Source organism: Leuciscus leuciscus, assembly GCF_965113295.1.
Source record: "Leuciscus leuciscus genome assembly, chromosome: 6".
Taxonomy (NCBI): Eukaryota; Metazoa; Chordata; class Actinopteri; order Cypriniformes; family Leuciscidae; genus Leuciscus; species Leuciscus leuciscus.
Genome location: NC_138730.1, coordinates 38,607,560 through 38,633,394, shown reverse-complemented (window position 1 = coordinate 38,633,394; position 25,835 = coordinate 38,607,560). Strand labels below are relative to the sequence as shown.

Genomic DNA, 25,835 nt, shown 5'->3' with positions numbered 1-25,835 from the left:
AAAATCTTTTTCTCTCACATTTTTCTTTGAATACATTCCTTTCATGGTCAGTATACGTTTTAAGCATCTTTAAGCTGGAAATCTCGACACTGACAGACTCGCAGAAAATATGGGCCTTGCTTCTTTCTTTTTTTTCTGAAGGACCCCACCCACCCACACTTATTCGCCCCCCTTCACCAAATTCTTAACACATATTGAGCTCAACGTCAAATAGCTTCACACTCAACCAATCACAAGCAACAGCATTGTGTCAACCTACATCACAGTGGCCAATCAAATGTTTTGTAGTCTGTCACGTGACACAAAGCTCCGCCCCATTTGTGGAATCATTCAGAGTGCGAGTGGAACTACAGCGATTCAGCGGTGACTGACCGGCGCAGATCCAACCAGCTGGAGGATCCGAGGACGTTTCTGAAGCGATACAAATGCTCCTTACGTGGAATGTCTTCCTTCACGTCTTCTTAAGCTTTTAAAGAAGGTATGTAAACCTTCACTTTGCTCTCACAATGCAAAAGTTGAAGATATTGGTCATGAATTAAGGGTAAAAGCTGTAGGTGGCAGCTGCGCATGAAATAGGAACTGTGTCACCAATAACTTATTCATAAAAGTGCTATATCTGCAGTTTGATTGAGCAATTTGTGCAAGAGTTGTAAAAAATATATTGCTATTTATTCAGGTGTTTTATGTATTTGATTTAGGCTATTTATCAGAATAAATGACTACATTTATATATAAGTTACATATAAATCATAAGCTTCTGTTTATATAATGCTGAAACAAGATATAGCTACACAGATGCAAATTTCTTTATTAAAAGCCACTTTTAACCTCTATGGGTGGTTATTCTTGACCCTTACCCATTATATTTAATCATTCTCTTCATTTTTTATTGTTTTTTTATATATATTTATTTGCACCAACACCACTGGAATATTTACATTTTATTGCAATAATCTCGTCTACATGATCATTAAAAAAAAGATAGGAAATAAATTATTTTGTTGTATTGAAGTAAAAATATTTTTTATATATATTTTTTCTTTTGTTAATAATCCATGCAGTTCACTGGGGGTTTTAAAGGTGATATATATTTTGCACTATGTATCTCATTTGTAATATAATATTCCTGTCTGAAACAAATTAAAGTAGTTTCAAAATCTACAATATGTGTAACAATTAATATCATATACAAAGAGTGCTATTGTTACAGTCTATACCACTACCAGAGTGGGCTGCAATACCAATTGAATGATATTTTAAATTATGCGCATTAATTTTATTTTGGCAACGAAATTGACTTGTCTGTTGTGACTTGTATAAATAATTGAAAAAGTGTATGCATTTCGACTCAAAACTGCAAATAAAATGGGAAACAAATGCACTGCCACATTTCATGCAATCTTTGTAGCGAGTTGGAAAGTGCTACAACCTTCCCCATCTGCTCAGAAATGATATTTCTAGTTTTCTAAACGTCTTGATCCAGATCACCTGGATTTCACCTCTTGTGTTTGACTGCTTTCCGTTGTCGGTACACAGACTGGTGTGAGTTATCTCAGCGTCCAAACTCTCATTATCACCGCTGCATCATTAGATTAAATTGGTAAACTGATGCCTGTATGTGGGCTGAAGATAAACTTGGCTTAGTGACAAGTTAAATGTGCATAATTACCTTCAATCTGGGTTTCAGTTTCATTGTTCTCTGCACTTCTTTCTGTTATACAGTACAGTAAATGGTACTTATTAACTACAGCAGTTTATGTATTTTGTGTAGACAAGTCACTGTTTAAAAGAAAAAGTATAAAAGCCCAGTTCAGACAGAAGTACATTGGAAATAGAAGTACACAGCTGATCACTGAAATCTGTCTGGTGTTTCTGACAGGATCCAGATGTGTCTAATTGCAATATATGAAATCTGTTTGTTGTCGTTCTGGTCTGCAGTGAGATAAAGTAAGGTCACGGAAAGCCGCAACAGACCGAGAGAGAGACGACTGTTAAATATATTACAGGCTGTGATTATATCCCAAGGGGTGGTGGTAGCGCAATGGATAAGACACATGCCTTTGGTGTGAGAGACCCGGGTTCGAATCCACTGTGAGACACCAATGTGTCCCTGAGCAAGACACTTAACCCCTAGTTGCTCCAGAGGCGTGCGACCTCTGACATATATAGCAATTGTAAGTCGCTTTGTATAAAAGCGTCAGCTAAATGAATAAATGTAAATGTAAATGTAAATATCTGTACCGGAAAGTAACCCCCCCCCCCCCCCCCAACACACACACACACACACACACACACACACATACACTCTACCTTCTTTGTCTGTCTCCCGGGTTATCTCCACCTACTGCCACCCTCAAAGACACCTGAACACAGACATGATCAACAGCAACGGGCGTCTGGAGAGAACACCCCCTCCTCTCTTCCACTGTCTCTCTCTTTCTCTTTCTCTCACTCACAAGCAAGCAGGCCCAAACAGACAGAAAGAATTCTAAAAGGGCACACGCACAACATAAGACACTCAAATCCAGATCTTTTTAATGCCAGGTATATCTGCTGGGTAAGATACACGGGCCTAAGAAAATATTTGAACATTTAATGATTGTATGAATGTCATTGCATTAGACAACAAAATGTCAAGCGCAACTGTTTAAATGTATTAATTTTAAATAACACAGCTCAAACACACAACATTTCTCCAATATTATTATTTTTTTTAAATAAGAAAACAATAGATATACTATTTGAATTTGTATATTAAACATTTGAACACTGGAATTTCAGAAGCTAAAAGCACATTTTTAAAAAAATATATTTTTTGGACAGTATTGGAGCATGTTTTACAAGAAAATACAATTTCAGTTTTTTTTACTTCAAAAATGTTTAATCCTTGCCGTTTCTTTGTAATTCTTTGTTAAATTTACTCGATTTCTGAGTGAAAATAGTTTCAAAGCTATTTTGTGTGTTTTAACTGCAAAAATATTTCTGCAAAGTAAAGTTAGTTCTGAGAGAGAAACCCATTTGGTTGCAAATGCCACTTGGTTTAATGTTTTATGTCAAATGCACTGAAAGAAACGTGTATAAAATATAAGACACCATTTACATTTTTTTTAGAGCTTATTAGATAGAATTTGTTAGAATTTGTGAGTTTGTTCGTTTTGAACAAACCCTAACGTAAAGTACGGCCTGGATATCTGCTCTGAATTTCATGTCTTCTCAGTATTTATATGTGATTGATGAAACATGTTCAATTCATTTGGCATTATATCATCCTCAGACTTCATCATATACCAGTCTCAGTCTGCCACTGTTGCTACGATCTCTTGCTCTCTTCATCTCAAGTGAAAATATGGGTGGCATATTTTTCTGTTATTTCTATGTTAAGTGGCTCCTACATGCTTTGTGTTGAGCTACATGTCTTAATTCTTCTTTGAAACTGCCTACATAATTGTGGAATAGTAGATTTGGAAGCTCAAACAAGACATGATAAAACATCTCAAACACAAACAACACCGTTCAAAAATTTGGGTGCAGAACATTGTTGTTTTTTCAGCAAGATGTATAAAATGGATAAAAAATGACAGTAAAGACACTTATAATGTTACGAAAGATTTTTATTTTAAATAAATGCTTTTCTTTTGAACTTTCCATTAATCAAAGAAGCCAGAAAAAATGTATCACGGTTTCCACAAAAAAAATATTAAGCTGCTTTTATTTATTCTTTTCAAGATTCAAATAAGAAATGTTTTTTGAGCACCACATCAGCATATTAGAATGAAGGATTGTGACATAGAAGACAGGAGTAATGGTTGTTGAAAATTCAGCCTTGCAACACTACCATCTGAAATCTGAAAGATTACTAACAATATTATAAAGTCAATAGTTTGAGCGCAGCTTCTTTATAAATCTCCCAGAAATCAAAGAACCCTTGCAGAAGGTAAGCACAGTGACTGCTTTTCAATGTGAAAACTGAAAGACGAGGTTTTGTTCAAAGGGTGTGTGTTGTTCGGTGGCATAAATGTGGGCATTCATTGCAAACAGTGAAAAGCAGTCACCATTCAACAATCATTTTCAGACGTACAGTACAGATGTCAAGGCAGCTCTAAAATCCGGAGAATGTTAGGGGTGTCTTGAGGGAAGCCACGCCCATTCCAAGTCTCAACGAAACCCGCAAACACACACACATACAGACAATGTACCTCCATGTGTGGTTGTGGGGCTTTGAAAGAAATATCCCAGAATGGGCCACACTTCAAAGAGATGTTCATCCATTCTGTCTGAGGAACTAAAATTAACGGAAACACCTCAGGGGGAATGTGACACCAGCTGCTAAGACGCCTTCTTTTTTTTTCTAACACTTTTTCTGGGTGCGCTTGAGCATGTGCGCTCGCATATGTAGACTCCATCTTGAACCATCGTTATTTCCAGGGCCAGGGTTTGTGGCATCCACACTGTAATCTGTTGTGTGGAGAGGATGTTGAGATGGATTATTGAAGCCCCAGCATGCTGTGTGTGCCATTACTGTGGAGAGATCAGCACAGTGAGGTTAATGAGCCAATCTGCATAAACTTTGTCCCCATCTGGAGCATTTGGGTGGTGTGGGGCAATGTAGAGCGTAAGTGCATCTACATCACCAACAACCCTTAACGTAGCGAATGATTTATTCTAACGATCTTTCTACTCTTCACTGAAAACTTACAACACAAGCTCAGGCTCCCTGGAGCATGACTGCGGTTGGTTGGGAAAAAAAATTGCACTAAAACGGCATGGTTTTGGCTGTAGTGACATTTACATACAGTTAAAATATGAGATAGTATGTACAATTTCCACTAGCCTACCTGCTGCTCAGTCATCGTGTGTGATTTTATACTTTATGTATTTTTTCTTTTAAATGAGTTTGGTGCTAAAACTGTGATTTTCTTCTTTCAGTGTTAAAATACCATATCTTATCCCTGCTTAATATGCAGAGATTACCAAGTAAGCTGTTTGCAAACATTTCCACGAAAACTCTAAATAGCTTGTGTCTTTGTGCTTTTGTTTTTGAGTAGCAGCATTGGCTCAGCCAATGGCACGAGTTTGGGGTGGGACAATCTGTTTGGTCGAACAATGGAAAACGAGGGGAAACTGTCCTGCATGGAAACCCTCGTTCCATTTAGTGCCACTAGTGGCGTAGGAAATACATACAGCGGTTTCAATTGGCATTAAAGTAGTCATTTTGGAATTTGAGTGGAACGCACCCTAACCCAACGTGCAGCCTTTGGTGACTTAGAGAGAGCTGGGTGTGTTTAGGGCTCTAGCCTCTGAATTAAATATAACAGTAGTTTGAGAATGGAAAAACACTGCATTTTTACTGCCCTACAAAAGAAAAACACTAACTACACATTTCGCCAATTTAATTATGACTAAAAACAAGTCTCTTAAACTATGATTGACTGTAACAGATGGGCTTGGTTTCGACTATGCTTTGAGAAATATTTTTGAAAATTGATATCAAATCAAAGTCAATTAAAAAACTGAGCCAATCTGCTCAGTTCCACTATTTTGTTGATTTAGTTGCTGCACTTTTTTTTTTTTCTAGGGCAATTTAAAGGTTGTCAGTTTATTTTAATGTTTGATGTTATGTAGTGTTGAAAATTCAGTGACACTTCTAGTGACAAAATTAAGAGAAATCTGAGTGTGAAAAGTGATATCAAAGTGAATCAAAAAGACTGAGCCAATCTGCTCAGATTCAGTGTTGGTGTAGTTACTGCATTTCTATGGAATATTAAAGGTTGTCAGCTGTTAAAGTCCTCATTTTGGCTTCCATTCACAGTTTTTTTAAACCATTTGATGTTAGTGTGTTAAAAATTCAGCGCCACTTATAGTGACAAATGACATTCTGCTTTATCATGTGGTAGCTGAAGATACTGAAATTCTTTATATTCGATATAGTTTGGAAATTGTAGGCGTTTGTAAGTGTGCATTCACAAATTAGCTCTAAAGAATTGTCTCAAAAACCGCCTCAATCAGTCTTATAGACATTTATTTGACTGGTGAAAACAGCTCGTTTGATAGTTATGTCATAATTGTGATGAAATAATGTGAAATTGAGGGGTTTTTTTTAAGGCTTGGTTATGCTTAATTTATCTTTGATGCCAAACTCAAAGGAAAACAATATTTATTTAACGAAAGACCATTTTTGATATGGACTTTGCATTTATAGACTACATTTTACTTAAAATCTGAATTGAAAAACAGTAGGCCTATATGAAATGAATTTTAACTTCCTATTTCCATTGGAAACTAAAAGCTGTCTTGAGAGAATTTTCTGAAGGTGCTGACTGTAGAATGTGCCACGTGTTTATGACTGAGGATTTAACCACAAACATCTTAAACAGCAGTTTCCCAAGAGAACACCTCTGATTAAGAAATTAAGAAAAAATGCCACCAAAGAAATGCAAGAATAACAAAACATCCAAATGGTTAAAAATGAAACCGCAATTTTTGCTGTTTATATCTGTTTGCATGAAACCTCTCTATTGTTGGCTGTAATCTGTGATCTGCAGACTCAATAAGTTGGAACCTTTTGAAGAGCCCACACACACACACACACACACACACACACACACACACATACATTACAGTTAAAGAAAGAACACTATGTTCTACTGAGTGTCTATGGCATAAACAGAAAGTGACTATTCCTCTTTTTTTCTCACTTCCAAAAGACAACCACCCAGCTCGTCTAAACCATTAGATCATTTAGTTTTTTTCCCCCCCTTTCATTACCCATAATGCTGTAAACCCCACTGGGCGCAGTGTGGGACCCCACTGCTGTAGGATGCACAAGCAATGAGCCGTTCATTTCTCTTATTTCATTTTCCTCTTCTTTCTCTCCTTTTTTTTTTTTTTACTTGTTACCCCTCTCTGTGTGAAAAATGAGCGAGGACTGTTTGAGAGTTTAATTCATTTTGATTAAGTCAAGGAGAAAGAAAAAGAGGCTGTTTTGTTCATTTAATCAGCTTGGAGATGAAATGACGGAACTGAATATTTATACGTTGGTTTTTTATGTTAATGATTGTGGTGGTGTGATGGTTTGCCAATATATATATCGTTTTACTTCTTTTTTTACGTTTCACCTCCAAATGTAGGCTAGTAAAGAGAAAACATATTTAACAATCTTTCCACATAAACAGAACCAGTCTGTTCCAATGCAAAACCCTGATGGGAATGTAATTTCACTTGTAGTGTATCATATAGAGTTAGTGTTAGTCTTGATGTCACATGACCACATAAAACCTGATATACGGTTCTGAATTGGTCTCAGTTCAAACAGAGGTTTTGGCATACAGAGGTTTTTCTTTTTATTATTTCTTATTTTTTCCTCATTAAAGCATGCTCTTTTTATAGACTTCTCAATTTGTCTTCAGTGGAAGCCACCAATTTGTCTCGTTTCAGCAGATGCCAAAGCAGATGCTGCTTTTAGTACGAAAAACGACATAATGACTCAAATTTTGAGTCACTAGAGTGTGCCCAAACTTTTGGGTGCCTTTTCTGTAGTTTTGTGAGGATGCAAAAATGGTTTGATTCTCTTAACATGATTGTAATTATTTTTTGAATTTCTGTAGTCTCTGTCTAAAGGGCCATTCACACCAAGGAGGACGATAACTATAATGATAACAATAACTTTAAATAATCAGTATCATTCTATGAGAATAGGGAAGTCCACACCGCAGCTATTACGATAATGATTGTTGCTGGTATCATTGCCTAATATCTCTTTCATATCTCTTTCAATATCTCTTTTAGCATTTCCAGCTGATGAATGATAAAAGCATTGACAGCCAATCAGAATCCACCTCACTTTAAAGAGCTCGGGCATTTAAAGCCACAGACAACAAAACTGCAGTGTGTGCTTAGAATAAATAGAATTTTTTGTCTCTTGATGTGGATGATAAAATAGTTATTGTTATAGTTATAATTTTTGGTGTGAACAGTCCTTTAAACGGTCCAATCTGATCGCCTCGTGTTTACAGTTAGGCCAGAATACTGAGGTTTTTATAGAACCCAAATTTCTATACAGTCTGTACGTGTCCTGTAGCATGTCATTCAATATATTATATATAAAAATAGGTTCAGTATATTCTATATTTTATTCTATACCCTAGGGTTCTTAACTAAATTTTAAAGAACACTTTATGCCGAAAAGGTTCTAGAGAAATGTCTTACATGATTTCATAATACTTCATGTTTAATGGGTTATTTAAATTTGCTCTTGTGATAAAGTATGTTTACAAGCTACTTAATTCATAAAATTTGATCAGGATTAAAAAAAAGAATTAAAACTAAATCCATAAAATTGTCCCATGATGGAAACCCCTAAAAGTTTGTATATGTATAAGAGCCTGACAGAACCCTTGAAGGTTCTATATAGAACCTTTTCTTCTGAGAGTGTTCTTCTTGACCAGGTGGCATTTGGGACAGGGGGAGCTTAGGGTGGCACAGGACCATTTTGGGACCGTTTGGGTCAGAACCATTGCCAGTTGTCAAAGAATACAGAAAATGTTACTTTTGAACAAGTACTTGGCTCACAAATGATTTTGCTTCTGTTTTTGAGTGTTTTGCTGAAAGAAGACAATTAATTTGTGTGCCATTGTTCATGGATCCTGTTATAGTCTACATTTTCCCATATCTGAAAAGGCCAAAACTTCATACTTTTTAATTTTGGACTGTTTTATATTGGATGTCTGAATCTCAGTGTTTGCCAGAGTGGAAAAGAAGCCCTTATTGTTTTATGTTTGGAGTCTGATGAGCTAATATTGGAGCTTATAATGGCAGCCTGACTCTTGAATCGTGGAAAAACCCTTCTATTAGACCTGTGCATTTCTTCATATGTCCATATGGAGACGGCATGAACAGGAAATGGCATGCATTCCTTTTGTCCGATTCAAAAATAAACTTGAGTGTGCACTTCCTGCAGAGGCGTTGAGAAGAGAGAAAAGAGGTGAAGTGGGAAAAGAACAGAAGCAGAGGAAATAAAGAGTGTAGTGTTGTTAAACTTAAACGGGCTTCGTTACACTCAAGGATCTCTGCTGTGATTCGTTGAATCCTCGTGTGATAGAGTTGGCTTGTAAATCACACACCATGCATGCTTCCTTCTTTTGTAAGGAAGATTAAAGCTCTTTGTGTTGCCACATACATCCCTGTAGTTCTTCACTTCCTGTCAGCAAGACATGTGATTGTTTGACCAGTGTGTGAGGTTGCCATTTGTCATAGGGTGCGTCTCAATCAGCTCCCTAGGTTGTGAATCAGTATGTGTACTCAAATTCCCTGTACGCTCCCTGGCTCACTACTCATTGGGACCCAGATGGTGACATGACAACGTCCTCATTAAACAATAGCTGTGTTTCCATTAACCTTCAAATTGCGCAATTTGAGAATATGCCCAATGGAAACTCCCATATATTGTTAAAAAGTTTTTACGCTCGTGTGTGAGGTGTTTTTTTCAGGCAATTCGAAAAAGGACTATTTCGCAAAACAGTTTTTTTTCGCATTTACAGGTCACCTGACGTACGGAAAATTCGATCATTCTTTAAAGATGACGAGACAGAGTTCTTTATTAAACTAGTAAAAGACAAAAGAATTACGGGAATACTACATTCTACACCACAAAGAAATGCCACAATTTATCAAGACCACAAAGCAGATATGAGGGAGAAACACCCAGAAACACCTCATACGTGGCCACTCCCAAGTAAAGGGCTTTCCTTGCCATTAATGCTTGGATAACACGCCTATGTCTCCTTCCATTAAAAATATTGCCTAGCGCAGTGACTGTGATATACGTAAACCTACCAACATCTGTTGCCGTGATTTTTGGAATGGCTTATCGCGAGAGGAAAAAATTACGTTAAGTTCCATCGGTTAATGGAAATGGCTTCATTTCACAATAGTTTTTTATCGACATTTATAAAATATTACAAAAAGTTTTGTGCAAATCTGTAATGGAAACTGGGCTATTGTCACTACTGGTATTTATGAGCAACAGCAGAACTGATCATTTTCTGACATTCATTTTACATGATTGAGACAGCCCTTAAAATGGCCGACTCCCTGATCAGTGCCCTCACTACTGAACAAGGGAGCTGATTGAGACGCAACCTTTGTGATGTTTTTGAAACAGCCCTGCTTCCACTTTACCTTCTGGAAAGATCACTTGTGTCCTGTCATGAGATTTGTATATTGAATATTAAATATTTAAGTTTTACAGAGAGACTTATGTGAATGTATACCATTGATGACAGTCATTATATAGTATAAGTAATGCTTATAAATCAGTTCATTTGCTGGATAAGCTTTCAAACCTAATGTGCTTTTTGTTCAATTCCAGTGCCCTCTCTGTTTGTAGTACTAGAATGCATGTTATGTGAACAACCCATTTGTTTCTCAAGCTTTAAGGCATCTTTCTAATATTCATACTTTATTTTGCAATTTTATGCGTATTAAATGGTGAAAATATGCATCGTCTTAGAGTAAGATAATTAGAGCTACACAATATATTCACAATGATTTTGCTGATGATATAAAATCAGAATTATATACAATTAAGCAAAAAATCTGTCATGTTTAAACTTTAGTAACAAATACAGTATGGTATTGAGTTGGAGAGTTTGATTCATCTCTGTGAATTAGTTGAAACTGTCTTTTTCAGTGACTAATGCAAATGCATGCAGTGATAGTGTATTGCAATTGCAGATTAATCAGTGAATGAAAGATTTTCATAGAAGTGCACACATTTTCCATATATTGAACTTTTTTTGTAAAAAATACAGTGTTTTTATTGTTAACTGAAACTTTTTTCTTTCTTTTTTATTCTCTGATAAAACTGAAGTTAAAGTCCTAAAATGACTAAATCAAATCTGGAAAAAAAATCATATTTAAAGCTAAATAATAATAATAAAAAGAACAAAGAAAATTACTAAAACTTAAAACAATATTAAAATGAAAATTCAAAACATAAAATGTTTATCTTAAAAATAATAAGAACAGTAATACAATATAAATAGTATGAAAATGATGCAATAAATACGATAAAATATAAAACGGACATAAATAAAAACAATAAAGTATATTGCTTCTAATTGGTTAACAGCTGTGTGAAAAACGGGCCTTTCTTTTTTTCGTTCTTTAGTTTAATAAATAACAAAATATATAAATTTACTGATAATATTTTTTATCTATATATAGATTTGAAAACATCAAGATGCATTTTGCACAGCCCCAATTATGAGTGTATGTTTTACGAGGTTGCTGAATAAGTCCAGGCTGTTTTGTATCAGTCATATGGTTTTCTGCAGTACTCTGTAATCCAGGGTTTTCATCTTTTGTGGATGCGGCTCTGGTGCCCGACGGTCTGTCCCCGTCCTTTTGTTTCAGCCAACCATAGCTGTGCACTTTCTCTTTTATGACCGTATTGTGTGGCGGGGAAGCCATGTGATATTCTTTTTACTGTTTCAGCTGCTCGGGGGCCAAGAAGTCCGAGCATGATCATGTAAGTGTGTGACTTTTTGTGTTTTTCAGAGGCTGTGCTGGACGGTAGGAGCTGTTGAAGTTTTGACTGTGGGTTTGCGCTCCCTCTCACCCACGCTCTGTCTCCAAGAAGCTGCAGGGTTTTTGCTGAGTTGGCAAAAATGCGTCGCGACGCAGGAACAGAAATAAACTGTCGGCCTTCAAGAACTACAACACACGCACATCTTGTCCTCATCGGACCTCCAAGTAAGCTGTGAGGATAAAATACTACAGTGTTGAATAAGAAAAACAGCAAAATGATGGACTTTCCAAAACCTGACATGCTGTAGATATATTTTATGTAAATGATTGTTTGGGTTTTGGCTCCCAGCCCTTCATATAAGGGATTTATTGCAGTTTGTGCGTTCCAAGAAAAATTAGGCTATGTCGCATATAAGGGCTCCATACATCCGCACATTTATTTAAAAACGACTGCACAATGGCTTTCCATGTGAAAGTGACGTCTGTGGAACAGCCTCTAATAAACCGTGAATCAAAAATGAGAGAAGAGGGGAACGATGAAAACCATTCTTGACCAAAAAAGCAAAGGTAAAAGTTGTTCTTTCAACACACACAGAGACATCATCACATCTGCAGGGCTTTGGTTTCTCTGACTGACATCAGGTTTATTTTCTTTAATACGCTCATGCACATTCTTGCATGTCCACTCCCACAGATTTATGTCCTTTTAATGTAGTTGCCGCGATGTGAGGGAGGCAGGGTGAAAGCTTTATGTCTGTCTGCTGTGATCCGTGGCGTAAACAGTCTCACTGTACTCTGGAATCTCGCCACTCCTACAGGCTTTAGAAAAAGGGGCATTCAGGGTGAAAGGAAGGGGCAACATTTGGATGTGTTTTAAGGAGAACAGTTTGAGCTGTTTGATTGATTTATGTTTTAAGGTGGGGCTGTTTAATTGGTGCTTCCAGATTGGTAGCTGGTTTTATAGTGGAATTGTTGAGCTGGTTTGAGGTTTTGAGTGGTTGTAGGGCTGTTTGTTTCGTTGTTTTATTCAAGAAGAGCTACTGTGGGATACTTGAATTCATCCTAATGGGAGTTTCTCATCTGGTGCGTAACCCCTACTGGCTCAAAAGATTGGGGTCAGTAAGATTAATTTTGTCAAAGGATGCAGCAAGGATGCATTAAATCCATCAAACGTGACAAAAAGACATTTTATAATTTTACAAAAGATTTCTATTTAAAAATGCTGTTCTTTTGACCTTTCAAGTTCTTTAAAGAATCCTGAACAAATGCATCACAGTTTCCAAAAACATATTAAGCAGCACAACTGTTTACTTTTTCAGCACCAAATCAGCATTAGTATGATTTCTGAAGGATTATGCAACACTGAAGACTTATAATGCTGAAAATTCAACTTTGCATCACAGGAATAATAAAAAAAAAAAAAAAATTTTTATTGTAGCAATATTTTACAATATTACAGTTTTTACTGTAATTTTGATGAAATAAATTCAGCATTGGTGAGCATAAGACACTTCAAAAACATAAAAAATACTACCAACCTTTGAACTGTAGTGTGCATGTGATTCGAATTCTGCCATTGTTGCTCATGGCTAATTCATATTACACTATTTAAACCTTTACAATTACTTGCATGTACAATACTGAAATATTTATTTAAATATTACTAGAAGATTACAGTGCTTCTTTTGAAAGCCCGTTCATGGAAAAAAATAAGCTTTTTGGCAACAGAATGATGTAGTTCTGGCATCTACCAGCAGAGGCAAACATGCCCATGTTAACCAGCCAAACCTTGAGCCATTGGTTTTATTAGTTTAGGTTGGTTTTGGTTGTTTGATTGGATGCTGGCTTTAAGATTGGGAAGTTTGATTGATTGTGGAGATTTAAGCCCATAGTATACTTAAGTTTAGTTATGTCCCCAAACATTTTTTTTAGCGCCGATGCCATATCTTATAGCAGGGTGGCCGATGGTCAATATAAAGCCGATAGATATGATATCAGACAATCTAATTTAAAGATAGTAAGAAGCATATGCATAACAATTGCTGAACAATTGCTGAATTTAGTAAACATTATTTTACATAATATTTACTAAATTTGAAATAAATTATTTGAAAATAAATATAAAAAATTTATTAAAAAAACTGATTTATATTTATATAAGTACTTGATTCTGTAATCCATTTATAGTGTTTTTCACAAATAGAGAAAGAGTTAAAAATATTACTAAAAAGATAACCCTATAATAGTTTTTCGTATACCGTTTACTTTTTTGTTTAACAGCTCTGTCTAATACTTTATTAGACAGAACTGTTAAACAAAGGCAGTAAATTTATGAAGACAGAAAATGGGAGCTCGGACGTTCAGGCTCTGGAAATCTCAGTGCTTTCAAAATAAAAGTCCTATATACTATTAAAAAAATAGAGGTCCTGCTTCCGACACATCTACCAAACAGAAAAACGTATCGGTCAAGGCTGATAATTAAAAAATGCCAAATATCAACCGATATATCGACCTTGGTGATATATATCGTTTGACAGCAAGTTTAAAACTTTTAGAAATGTACAAGTCATGTGATGTCTTCCTCTCGCTGTCCTTCTTTCATCTCTCTGTGTTGCTGTGTGAGGGTTTTGAATGAACTCTGTGGTGATTAACAGGGAAGTGAGTGTCTGCGTGGTGATTTGCCAGAGATTGAATGGGTTGTCCAGTTACTGTTTTTTACAATAGGAAACATTGTGCATAGGCATGTCTGACAAACATCCTTTTGTCTGCAGTGTAGAAAACATCTGTGTGTGTGCATGCGTGCGGTGGGGGGACAGTACCAGACGGTCTCTGAGTTCAGGTCTGTAGCAGGTAACCTGTAGAAAGCCTTCAGGCTGATATCAGAGACAAACTCTCACTCAAAGCCTGACAGCACTCTAAATGCCTCTTGTAGACGCGCACACTAATGTGTTCATACACACTCTTTCCTTTGGGAGGTTATTGGAACAATGCAACCAGCGACTCGGTGCTGCATTCCTAAAGGTTTAGGGTCAAAGGTTAAACTGGGGTTTACCTTTTTGTGCCTCAAATTAAAACAAGCTTCAGAGATGGTGAACTAGCCCTGAGCACTTGAACTGTTTTCCTCAAGGTTAAATGCTTATGTGACACATTTACTGTCTACCTGACACACTTGTGGTTAAACGCTCCGGGGAACCCCCTTAAACAGTCAGGTACAATACCATTCAAAAGATTGGGGTCAGTAAGATATTATTATTATTATATTTTGAAAGATATTAATACACATTGATTAAAAGTGACAGCAAAGACATTTATCATGTTACAAAAGATCTCTATTTAGAACAAATGATGTTCTGAACTTTCCATTCATCAAAATACATACTGTACATGTTTAATATCAACAATATTATATTAGCAATTATCAATTATATTATATTATTAATTATCAACAATAATAATAATATGAAATGTTTCTTGAGCTCCAAAATCAGCATATTAGAATGATTTCTGAAGGATCTTGTGACACTGAAGGCTGTAGTAATGATGCAAAATGTAAATATATAGAGTAGTGGTCGTTATTAAAAAAAATTGGTATTGTAAAAGAATGTCGGTAACCAAACAGTTGATATGTACCCCATTGACTCCCCATTGTTTTTTTGTTTTTTTTATTGTTTTTTTTTTATTCTATGGAAGTCATTGGGGTAAAGATCAACTATTTGGTTACAGACATTCTTCAAAATATCTTATTTTGTGTTCAGCAGAAGAAAGAAATTCATACAGGTTTGAAACAACTTGAAGGTGAGCAAATGATGACAGAATTTTCATTTTGAAGTGAACTATTCCTTTAAGATGAACTGATGTCCCGCTACTAAAAATTTAGTACCTAGCATTGCTGCTTTAATTTTAGTCTTCAGCTCTGGCATGAAGTCATATTTTGTATAGCAAAAAGGAAATCCTAGGCCATCATCTACCTTTCCTCTCTCACGGTAAAGACACGTCCACATCGGTGGAAACCACAGGTGGCTGTAGAGGACGGAAGCGTTTTGCAGACACATCAGGGGTGAACGTGTTCCTGATTGCCTCCCGTCCGCAGAACCAGCGACTTGTAATCAGCGCTGATAGACGAGCTGCTCGACCACGGCTTGATCCAGGGTATTTTAAGAGCTAAAACGGGGCCCCCTCCCAACCCCCCACTTCCCCCCCAAATTCTGTGGAAGACCACAAGGAGACGCGCTGAAAAAGGCCACATCCACAGTCCACGTTAAGATCAGACCACCATGTCTGAAAGCCATTACGGGGTGTATATTAGATACATGCGTGTGTATATATAGGAAGGCACGCTCTTTCTCTCTCTCAGTTTGTGAAGTTGGACCACTTCGGACCACCCTAAGTACTGTTAGGACAAATAAGGAATGAAAGCTACACTACAGGCTCTGTAGGACAGACTGCTGTGGGACTAAGGGTGAGTTTGGAGTGAGTGTGTATTTTAAAGGACAGTACACTACTGGTCAAAAGATTGGAATAATTAAGATTTGTAATGTTTTTGGAAAAAAATAATGTTCACCAAGGCTACATTTATTTAATTAAAATACAGATAAAAATAGTAATATTGTAAAATATATCTAAACATCTTAAATAACTGCTTTCTATGTTACAATTTTAAAATGTAATTTATTCCTGCGATGGCAAAGCTGCATTTTCAGCATCATTAATCCAGTCTTCAGTGTCACATGATCCTTCAGAAATTATTCTAATATGCTGATTTAGTGCTCGGTTATTATCAGTTGCTCTTATTGGTGCTCAATTAATAATATGGGTTCTTATTATTATCAGTGTTAAATTCTAAATAGATTTGAATTGTATAGGTCAAAGCTATAATTTTTTCCGCCTACGTGAACATCAAATGTAAGCAAATCATTTACACTGAGCATGTTATTTCCAGCTTTGAAGACTGAGACTGAGAAATGAACAGTCTGAGCGATATAGACTACTTTAATGGCAGGTGTTGCATATGTTTTACTGATTATACAGTGATCACATATATGTAGTTCATACAAATTTCCTGATATATATCTGATAAAATCCAAAGATTGCAGAGGTGTGACCAAACTGATATGAGAACACCAGCAGAACATGGTTTTGGTGATACAGGATAAACTGGACTACCGAATACTATTTCATTTTGGGTACTGTGTGTGTTCTGTCTCGTGAAAATGTAATGCTGAGTGTCTGGATTCACAGGAGACCCCCGTACACCCACAATCCCCCTGGATTATCACATCCCTCCCTCATACTGCTGTTGCCATAGGAAACCCTTTCACCCCCCATGGTCATCTGAAGAGGTGCTGCGGTGTGTGAATTCATCATGCATTGTGTTTGAAATGGTAGAGCGATTCGGGTGAAAAGTTTGGTTTTGGGACAAATCAGATCTTGATCTTTTGTCTGAGAAGAAAGAATGTGTGTGTGAGAGTTCAACGTGGATTTCTTTTTTTTTTTTATTACGAAATTACTGAAATTATATTAAATACTATCTGCAGCGACATCACTTTTTATTCTTTTATGATTAGATTTTATTTGACTTGCAGAGCATTTTCCCCATAGATTCTGGTTATGTGTGGGAAGGTTCTTCAACAGTAGTTCATCCAGAGTTTTATTAGGATTTTAGAGCCATGCAAATATGATGGAATTTTTTTCTGTTTAGTATTCTATTCTTTTTTTTTATATTCCATTTTCTTCTTTTGAGCTTTTATTAGACACAGCTTGTATTTGGGTTGTTCACACAGGCTGAAAAAATATATAAATAAACAAGCTGTAATACTATAATAGTGTAAAATATTATTACCATTTAAAATAACTTTTTCTGAGATGCAAAGCTGAATTTTCAGCATCATTACTCCAGTCTTCAGTCACATGATCTTTCAGAAATCATTTTAATATGCTGCTTTGGTGCTCAAGTAACATGTCTTATTGTTTTTAATGTTAAAAACAGTTGTGCTGTGGAAACCATGATACATTTTTTTTCAGGATTCTTTGATGAATAGGAAGTTCAAAAGAACCATTCTTTTGAAATAATTTGTAACATTATACATGTCTACTGTCACTTTTGATCTATTTAATGCATCCTTGCTAAATAGAAGTTGTAATAAATCTTACTGACCCTAAATATATAACAACTTTATTTTATTTTATTTTATTAATGAATTCATATCCCAATTCAATCCAATCCAATCGATGCATCCAGGTGGCAAAAATTATTCATGTATTTTTTTAAATGTCTCTGTCTTCCTAATCAAATTGTGCTAATAGTTTTTCTTATTTTGAATTCTTCACTCATATTCTCATTTTGTCTTCCAGCAGGTGCTCGACTCGGCGTGGAGAAAGTTCTTCTTGAAGGTTCTGGAGGACACGGAAGTCCTCGTGCCAAGGTTTGGGTCAAATATTTTGGTCTTTCTCACACTCTTGCTGGTCTTGTTGAACATTCAACGCTGTCGGTGAGTTTTTGACAATGAAAAACCATCGACCGTTGACTGTGCCCTGAGGCCACGCCCTCTTCAGCCCAACTGACCTCACTTGGACACGCCCACCTCTATAGATGCATAATCTTCAAAGGTCATAATCAACATTCATTGCTGTCGGTGGGTTTAGTTTTGTAACAGCTCTCTGAACAATGAATGTAACTATGGCCCAGATTCCTGCCTGTCATGCCAGCGTACATCACACTCGCTGCCAGTACAGCGGAGATCAGCTTTTCTGTTCCTTTCTTCTCCCGCTCTCATCCTCACGGATCTGGAGTTCTTCAAGGAAGACGCAAATAGAAGCAGCCGCGCTGACTGCTTCCTCCTGCATCTAATTGGTGGTTGTGTATATATGTGTGTGTGTGTGTAGCGGGTAGAAGGAAATGGAGGATGAATGTGTAATCATTCAGATGTTCTTCTCATTTGGCTGTTTTGTCCCCAAATTATATACTGTGTTCACTGCAGCCTGAAATGAGCCTAAAATGGCACCTGCTGCTGAATACTGTGTCCTCTCTGTCAGATGTGTGTCTGTTTTGTGTGCACTTCCAAGTGTGTGAGGTGTGAGTTTGTGTTTGTGCAACTTTTTAGTCTATGTACATATGTAGCGTGAGACTGCGCGACTCTGTCACAGACATCAAAGGAAAACAGCTTTAGTCTTAAAATCTCCAGATACTGAAACACAACAACACAGTCATTGTCTAATCCTGTCTGTTTTCTGTTGCTTTCTTTGACTAGCTTTCATTCCTCCGTGTTCTCAGCGGAACATTATCTGAATAAAATGTCTGAATAATAAAATCTCAGTGGTGCATTGTGTCTCTGTCCTGATTTTGAGTGTTTGTTGTTCTGGAGAAGATGCTCTTTTTAAAACCGGTGCTTTAACAGCAGGGAGCGACAAAATCCATTCATTTTCTCCATAGGGGAACTGATTTTGAGTAATAACTTCTAAACCTTTAAAGACAGACCTCCTATGAGCTACGAGGTTGTTAATAAATGTTATATGCTTTTGTTGAAGCCATCAGCCTGTATTATTTGAACTTCTGTTTAAAACAGTCCTGTTTAACAGTGGAATTCCTGGTGAAAAGTACATGATTCTTTGAAGAAATCTCCACCAATTAATCGAAACAAGCAAATTGTGCCAAAAGAACCGCTCGCTGTCATGAAGCACTGCAATAAGCTTAACATATATTGTTTATGTATACCACAGGGCTGTTGAATGCAATTATTTTCCAGGAAACGCACGGCTAAAGTAGTTCCTGACCTTAACCACATTACAGTTCCACTGTGCCAAATTATTTAAGTTATTTCAAAGGCCCTTTCTCTGTTTGACTCCTGGCCGTTGAATTATTGTAAAAACTAATGCACACCCGAGGTGTAACAGCCCCTCTATAATAATTTAATGGCCCTTCATCAATTTTTCCTTACAGGCCTATATATACTATAAGATCCTTGATCAATGGCTTAACAAAGAGTTATATGTCAATGTAAATACCATGTGAATATATGATGAATATTCAAAACCATGAGTACTATGGTACTGTATGGTATATAGGCTACTGGTTGAAATTAATGTTGTTTCAGGCCACAATCTGAGCTCTACCCCTATAATTTAAACTCTGTGATTGATTTACCTTTCAGGATCAGCATAGGATGTTGATCCAGCAATTTTCCCTACTTGAGTACATTTTCAAGAGCAAATTCTTAAACCTCGTGAGCTGATTGAACCAAGGGATTCCCTGAGAATTGACACTCAGAATTGGTTGTTATTGCATGACCTTCAATGCTATAAAGATAAAGATAAAGATGTATAGGAACCTATACTGTAATAAATAACTGTTGTCATGAGTTAGTTCAATAAACCCAGCAATTGCGGTTGTATGGTTGTTTTGGAGCCCTAATGGAGTCCGTTTCTTGCACAGCTCTGTTTGAACACAGATCCGCAGCGCCGGGATCTCACCTCCTTGCCTGGAGCTGTAAATGTAATCATCAAAAGTAATGCAGAATGACATTGTCTGTCTGAGTTATTCTCAGTGCTAGTGTATTTTTAAGGGCCCCGATAAATGGCTTGATGAGTGCAGTTTTCTTTATTTCTTATTTAACTAGGATGATGGTTTGACATATCAATGGGCTTATCCCATATGACCATATGCTTTGTTCACATTGCATGAACCAAGATGTGAACTCTGAAACTCTGAAATGCCAGTCAATATATGAATGCTTAGCTCTAAAAGAGTTTTGGCTAATATGGACAGCAATTACATACGTGTATGAGTTCATGTGCCGGGGAAAGTTTGCTGTTCACTGTTGCATAAAAGCAAAGATTAGAGCCGGGCAGTGGAGCTGTTTTGTTGCCGTGTTCCTGTTTGTGTGTGTGGGTGTTTTGGAATGTGTGTGTTTCTCCATTATTCAGCAGGAAGTCCTCTGTGTGTGCAGCCGTGCAGAGAGGACCGAGGCAATGATGTCATCGCCAGTCATGAGAGCATCGCTGGTAATTAAACAACTCAGCTGCAGGAAGTGTGTGTGTGTGTGTGTGTGTGTGTGTGTGTGTGTGATGTACTTTTGGGGACAAAATTCTCTAGAAGCAGCCAATTATGAATAATTCCCTTTAACTGAAATAGAAATAGCTCTGAAATAGAAAAATGGTCCATAAAAAGAGTAAATAGTGCGCTATTCAATTTTAATAGCAAAAGTTGAATTTTAGATTTTAGTGTTATGTATGTAGCATACATATACTGCTGAGGAAAGTTACTTTTAAAACTAATGTGTAACAATATTGTGTTACTCCCTAAAAAAACGAACTAATTGCATACTTTTAATGGAATGGAATGCATTACGTGTCTGTGTGTTTTTTTGTTTGTTTGTACATAAAGTAGGCCTAGGCTATATTTGTGTTATTTAATTATTGCAGGTTTGCGTATTGAGTTTCATTTTGAGGAATACTGAATCTCTTTTTCTGCATGTGAAATGAGTAAATGCATGTTCACATTTAGTCCGGTATTTTGTTGTACATTTAAAAGTAATTCATCACTTGTTACTTGAAAAAAGTAATCTGATTACGTACCTCACGTTACTTAATGCTTACCCCAATACTGCACATGAAAAAGTGGAAAATAAAAAGATTTTCATATTTTTTTCCCCAATATTCAGAAGGATATTCGGTTAAAATCAATGACGTTTTGGCTGTGTGAGGTTTCCATATTTAGCTTCAACGTAAAAGGACAATGGAACAATGGAAATATACTTTCATAGAATATGCGTCTTAAATTAGGCTATATTATGTTGGCTTCCGTACCCATTCAGTGTATTCTTCAAACACTTAATCTGCTTTTCAATCATACGAGTTTAGATCATCGCGAGGGTGAGTAGGCCTAGCCTAAATGATGACAGAATTTTCATTTTTGAGTTTACTAGTCTGTCTCTTTAGTTTATGTTTTCTCGTGTATTTCTTCACATAGGCCTAGGCTATATCTTCTTATCAGTATGAGATAAACTGTAGCCTGATTTAGGCTAGGCTACTCTCACTCGGTCAACAATGACGTTTGAAGGGGAATTGTCTTTCTTCCTCGTTCTCATTTACTTGGATTTTTTATTTACAGTAGACAAAATTTGTTGAACTTTCACTTCATAATCAGATAAATACGATTATAATCTTTTTTTTTAAAGATCCGATTCGCTCATTTACTGTCATTTATAATGAGCACCTTGTAGTTTCTCTCATACTGTCACATGAGAAAGAAAGTAAGAAATACCTCATAAACACTGCAGGTCTGATAGAAGATTGAATTAACAACTGAGTTTATTAATAGATCTGTTGTTATTGTTGATTATCTGACGATGAGAGGCTACAATCGCGGGTTTAGGACAATTTTAAATCAAAATGTTTTATTTCATAGAGTAGGGCGACACCATGTGGATCTTCGGTCTAATTATTATTTCTTTTTCTTTGTGGGCCTGTGTGTAAAGTTCGTCACGCAAGAGAAGAACAATGCAATGCGTGTAACTAAGCATTCACTTGACAGATGATCTTTCTAGGTTTGTTTGTTTAACCCAGAGAGAAGTTGTTCTGCATTCCGTTGCTTCCTCTTAGATGATCATAGCCAATCATTAAGGTTATTTCCCTGAGCTGAAGCATGTGGAGTATGGGGAAATTTTCACCTATAGCCTTTAATCAACTTTCTATCATCTCGTTCATGCTCTCGTTCTCTGTCCAGTCACAGCACATTATTCAAATTAATTCCTCTGCTTTATTCAATCACAGCATAAATTCCTCTGCACTTTCAATATGCACTGGTGAAAGAAAAGAAAAAAGAAAAAAATTCTAAGTATACTTGCAGCCAGACTAATTCAGTATACTTCAAGTGTGTTAATGATTAGTTAACTTGAAGTGTGCTATTTTGGAATAACTCAAGTATATTTTAGTTGTAATTAAATTGTAATAAAGCAAAACTTTAAGTGTCTTTAGTGTACTTTTGTGTACTAAATTGGAAAAACTTCAAGTATGCTTTAAGTAGGCTATATGCATGTGTAGGGACTAATTACATGCTTGATTAGTGATATTAAAGTGTGCTTCGAAATAAGCAATATACCATAAGTGTATTATATTTGAGTAAAAAGTATTTGCTCAGTAATACCTTTGGCTTATTCAAATACTACAAATTGCACACTTTGTCTTCAATAACAAATGCACATTGATAAACAAATATTACTTTGTACAATAAACTAGTGTATACTGTAATGTATTTTGAAAGTATACTTTCAATGCATTGTTACAATGATTATTTTCAGCACACAGTAAAAAAAAAAACATCCCTAAAATATTTTTTTAAGTAAAGTGCAAATAATAAACTTTTAAAAAAAATAAACAGAATTTTCACTTCAAGTATATTTTTCTAAAATATATTTTGGAAAAAAATACACTAAAGTACAATTATTTTAAAGTGTGTTAAAAGTTGTATTGTTAAAATAGGTGAAAGCATGATGCTAATATACTTATTTAATATTTGCAATGTACTATTGAAAAAGAGAATATATTTCAAATACAATAAAGTATACTTTTTTCACTAGGGTGCACTTTGCCTGTGTCATGTAAACTATTCAAATTCAAGTTATGGTGTCTTACATCTTCTAATGTGCATTTATTTTACTGCTATTGTCCTGAAACTCATATATGTATCTAGTTCAAATTATTACAATTATTGTTATTATTTTTTGTACCGTTTAATTGTTTAAGTTTAGCTACAAGAACCGCAATTTATTATACTTTTGTTGTTCTGAAACTCATATATGTATCTAGTTAAAATTATTATTATTCATTTTCGTACAATTTTATTAAGTTTGAGCTACAGGAAGCGCAATTAAATACAAAACACAAGGTTTCAATTTACTTAAAAAAAATAATTTTAATGCATTGAATTAAACAAGCAAGCAAATAGTATAAAATAACATGCATATACAAATATGCAGAGTACATATGCAGATTTCTTAAAGAAAAATAGATCCTCCTTCATGAAGAATTATTCTTGTAGTAACATCCGTTTAGCTTCAGATATGGTCAAATTAGACTCTTGAATGTTTTTTGTTGATTGCTTGCACTTTTTCCCTAAAATCAGAAAATAAATTACAGAATTATTAGCTTCAATTCAATGTTGTTCAATTCATTTGTGTTCATTTGTGCTTATGTATCCACAGCAATCACAACTCTGCAAGTTTACCTCAGTTTACGGATGATTTCCATCACCCAGCCTTTGGAGGGGTCTGTGCAAATGTTCTTGCCTCCGTTTGTGTGGAATCTGTGGGGTAAGGAAGCATCTTTTAGTTTTCTTTTTTCCTTAGGAATCAGTCATTTAGTGAATAATCCACTATGAATAGTATGCATCTTATACTTACATTACAGCATCAATGTGGCAGTGTCTTGTGATGGTCTGAATGGAATATCCTTTGATATATGTCATTTTTATCATTCCTTTGGTGTACTTTCTGCAACACGCTGTAAACACAACAATACGAGCATGTTAACACCTACTGAGTTTTTAAATAATAATAATAATAATAATTACAAAAACATTTTTACATTTATAAATGGATTTTAAGCACATTTACCACGCATTGTCCCTAAAAAACGAAACGCTTATTCCAGTAAAGGAGTAGAAATTAAAAAATGTATCCATGACTGTGCAAATAGCTTGATTATGAATCCACTAATGGAAAAAAGGAAAGAAAGATGTACTTACACAAAGGTGAGGCATCTGTACAGAGTACACTGAGAGCCACAACCATCAGCATGATCACGCTAGCTGAAACCCGAGTCATCGTGTCTGTTTCTGTGTGTGTGTGTGTTTGTGTGAGATCCTCAAAGCAAGAGTCAGATGTGAAATGGGGCAAGAGAGTGTGCTGCCTTTATAGGTCGGACATGGAAACTACCGACAGGGTTTTCCGTGCCTACGTATACAGATGTACATGTGTACAAAAAAAAAAAAAAAAAATGTAACCACAATGAGAGCTTATCTGGCCTGTCAGTCAAACAGGTGCAACAAGGAAGAAGACAGAGGAAAAAATGGCCTGCGGGAAAGAACAGAGTTTTTTTTTGTTTTGTTTACTTCCTGAAAGAGAGAGTGAGCCACCAATATATTTGAATGGTTTCCTCCTGGTAAATTAATAATGTTGGAAACTCCGAGATGCCTTTAGTTAAAAAATGTAAGGTCACTGGAACAAAGGCAAAAATCCAGGACCAGATATCTGCCTAAAATAAACCTGAATGTCTACTTTTGTCTGGGGTGTTGTCGTGGCATAAATAGATTTATGTAATAGTAAATTAATGAAAACACTTTATAATTAGACCTAAAGGGTGTGTGGCATTTATCGCTTTGGCGGTATGCAAAATTACTTCTTAAATCTTAACAATGACTTTAATCAACAATTCATTGAATATATTTTTTCTTTCTTTTGTATTGTTGTAAAAAAAAAAAAAAAAAAAAAAAAAAACTAACATCTAAATGACCTGGTTTTATTCAAGTCAAACATATTATTTAATATTGCTGAATCAACCAAAAAAATGTATTATTATTATTTTTTTATATATTTTTTTTTGCATTTACATGTCACAGGAATTCGAATGTCACAGCAGCAACAATACTATAAATTAAATATATATGTAAAAAAAAAAAAAAAAGTGAACCAATCAAACACTATGGTACAGGTACAGCAAATCACTTTAATTAAACAGTCTTACAGCTGATGAACGGAAAGACTTACTATATCTCTCTTTTGAGCAACGAGCTACACATATCCCACACGGTTTCATAGGGGGGGAGATTATGAAATAATGGAAGACAGCTTCCTTTCCATCCTTTCTTGCCCAATTTCATCTATAGAAGGCAGTGGGCACCCCAGTACTGAACTAGCCCTCCTAATCAATTTGTGAAGTCTTTTTTTCCCCCCAAACCCTCTCAGAAATCCCACCACCCCAACATACTACAGCGTTAAAAAGAACAGATGATACACAGTCTCATAAAAAGTCTTTAAAAGTCTGGCACACACCAAACGATCTCGGTCGACTCAGCAAATGCATATGGCTCTGACCCTCTTTATATAAGTAAATCATGTGATCACATCAGTCCAGCTTATTGTTTAAGTAGATTCCAATTTTTTTTGAGAATCCACAATATCAATATCCACCCCTTGAATATTTACAGTGACAATTTGATGTGTTTTCTTTTGGAAATATAAAGTAAATATGTATTAATATATTTGTGGTAACTTGATATAAAAAAAAACACATATGAGAGGAATGCAGGAGGGTCG

At 35.8% G+C, this 25,835-nt stretch overlaps 2 protein-coding genes and 1 long non-coding RNA gene across 3 annotated transcripts in view; 1 reads left to right on the top strand and 2 right to left on the bottom strand.

Moving 5' to 3' along the window:
* The window catches only part of LOC309501511 (phospholipid scramblase family member 5), a 113,689-nt gene that overhangs the window by 20,080 nt on the left and 67,774 nt on the right, over positions 1-25,835 (bottom strand). The gene's annotated exons all lie outside the window — the stretch shown is intronic.
* LOC309501560 lies at positions 343-23,857 on the top strand. The gene is made up of 4 exons (XR_014206901.1): positions 343-478; positions 11,557-11,751; positions 17,878-20,523; positions 23,724-23,857. It is a non-coding gene; the product is annotated as an uncharacterized lncRNA (long non-coding RNA).
* ccl20a.3 (chemokine (C-C motif) ligand 20a, duplicate 3) lies at positions 23,409-24,424 on the bottom strand. Its single transcript, XM_082173732.1, has 4 exons — positions 24,266-24,424; positions 23,922-24,021; positions 23,747-23,824; positions 23,409-23,634 (listed from the first exon to the last, which is right to left on the bottom strand). The coding sequence occupies exons 1-4, from the start codon at positions 24,342-24,344 to the stop codon at positions 23,592-23,594; spliced, it is 300 nt and encodes a 99-aa protein (XP_082029858.1). The 5' UTR covers positions 24,345-24,424; the 3' UTR covers positions 23,409-23,591.

Coding starts and splice junctions, on each gene's coding strand:
- ccl20a.3 (XM_082173732.1), bottom strand. CDS start 24,344: ATGACTCGGGTTTCAGCTAGCGTGATCATGCTGATGGTTGTGGCTCTC. Junction 24,022..24,265: donor TACAGATGCCTCACCTTTGT/GTAAGTACATCT, acceptor TTGTGTTTACAG/CGTGTTGCAGAAAGTACACC. Junction 23,825..23,921: donor TGCCACATTGATGCTGTAAT/GTAAGTATAAGA, acceptor CTTACCCCACAG/ATTCCACACAAACGGAGGCA.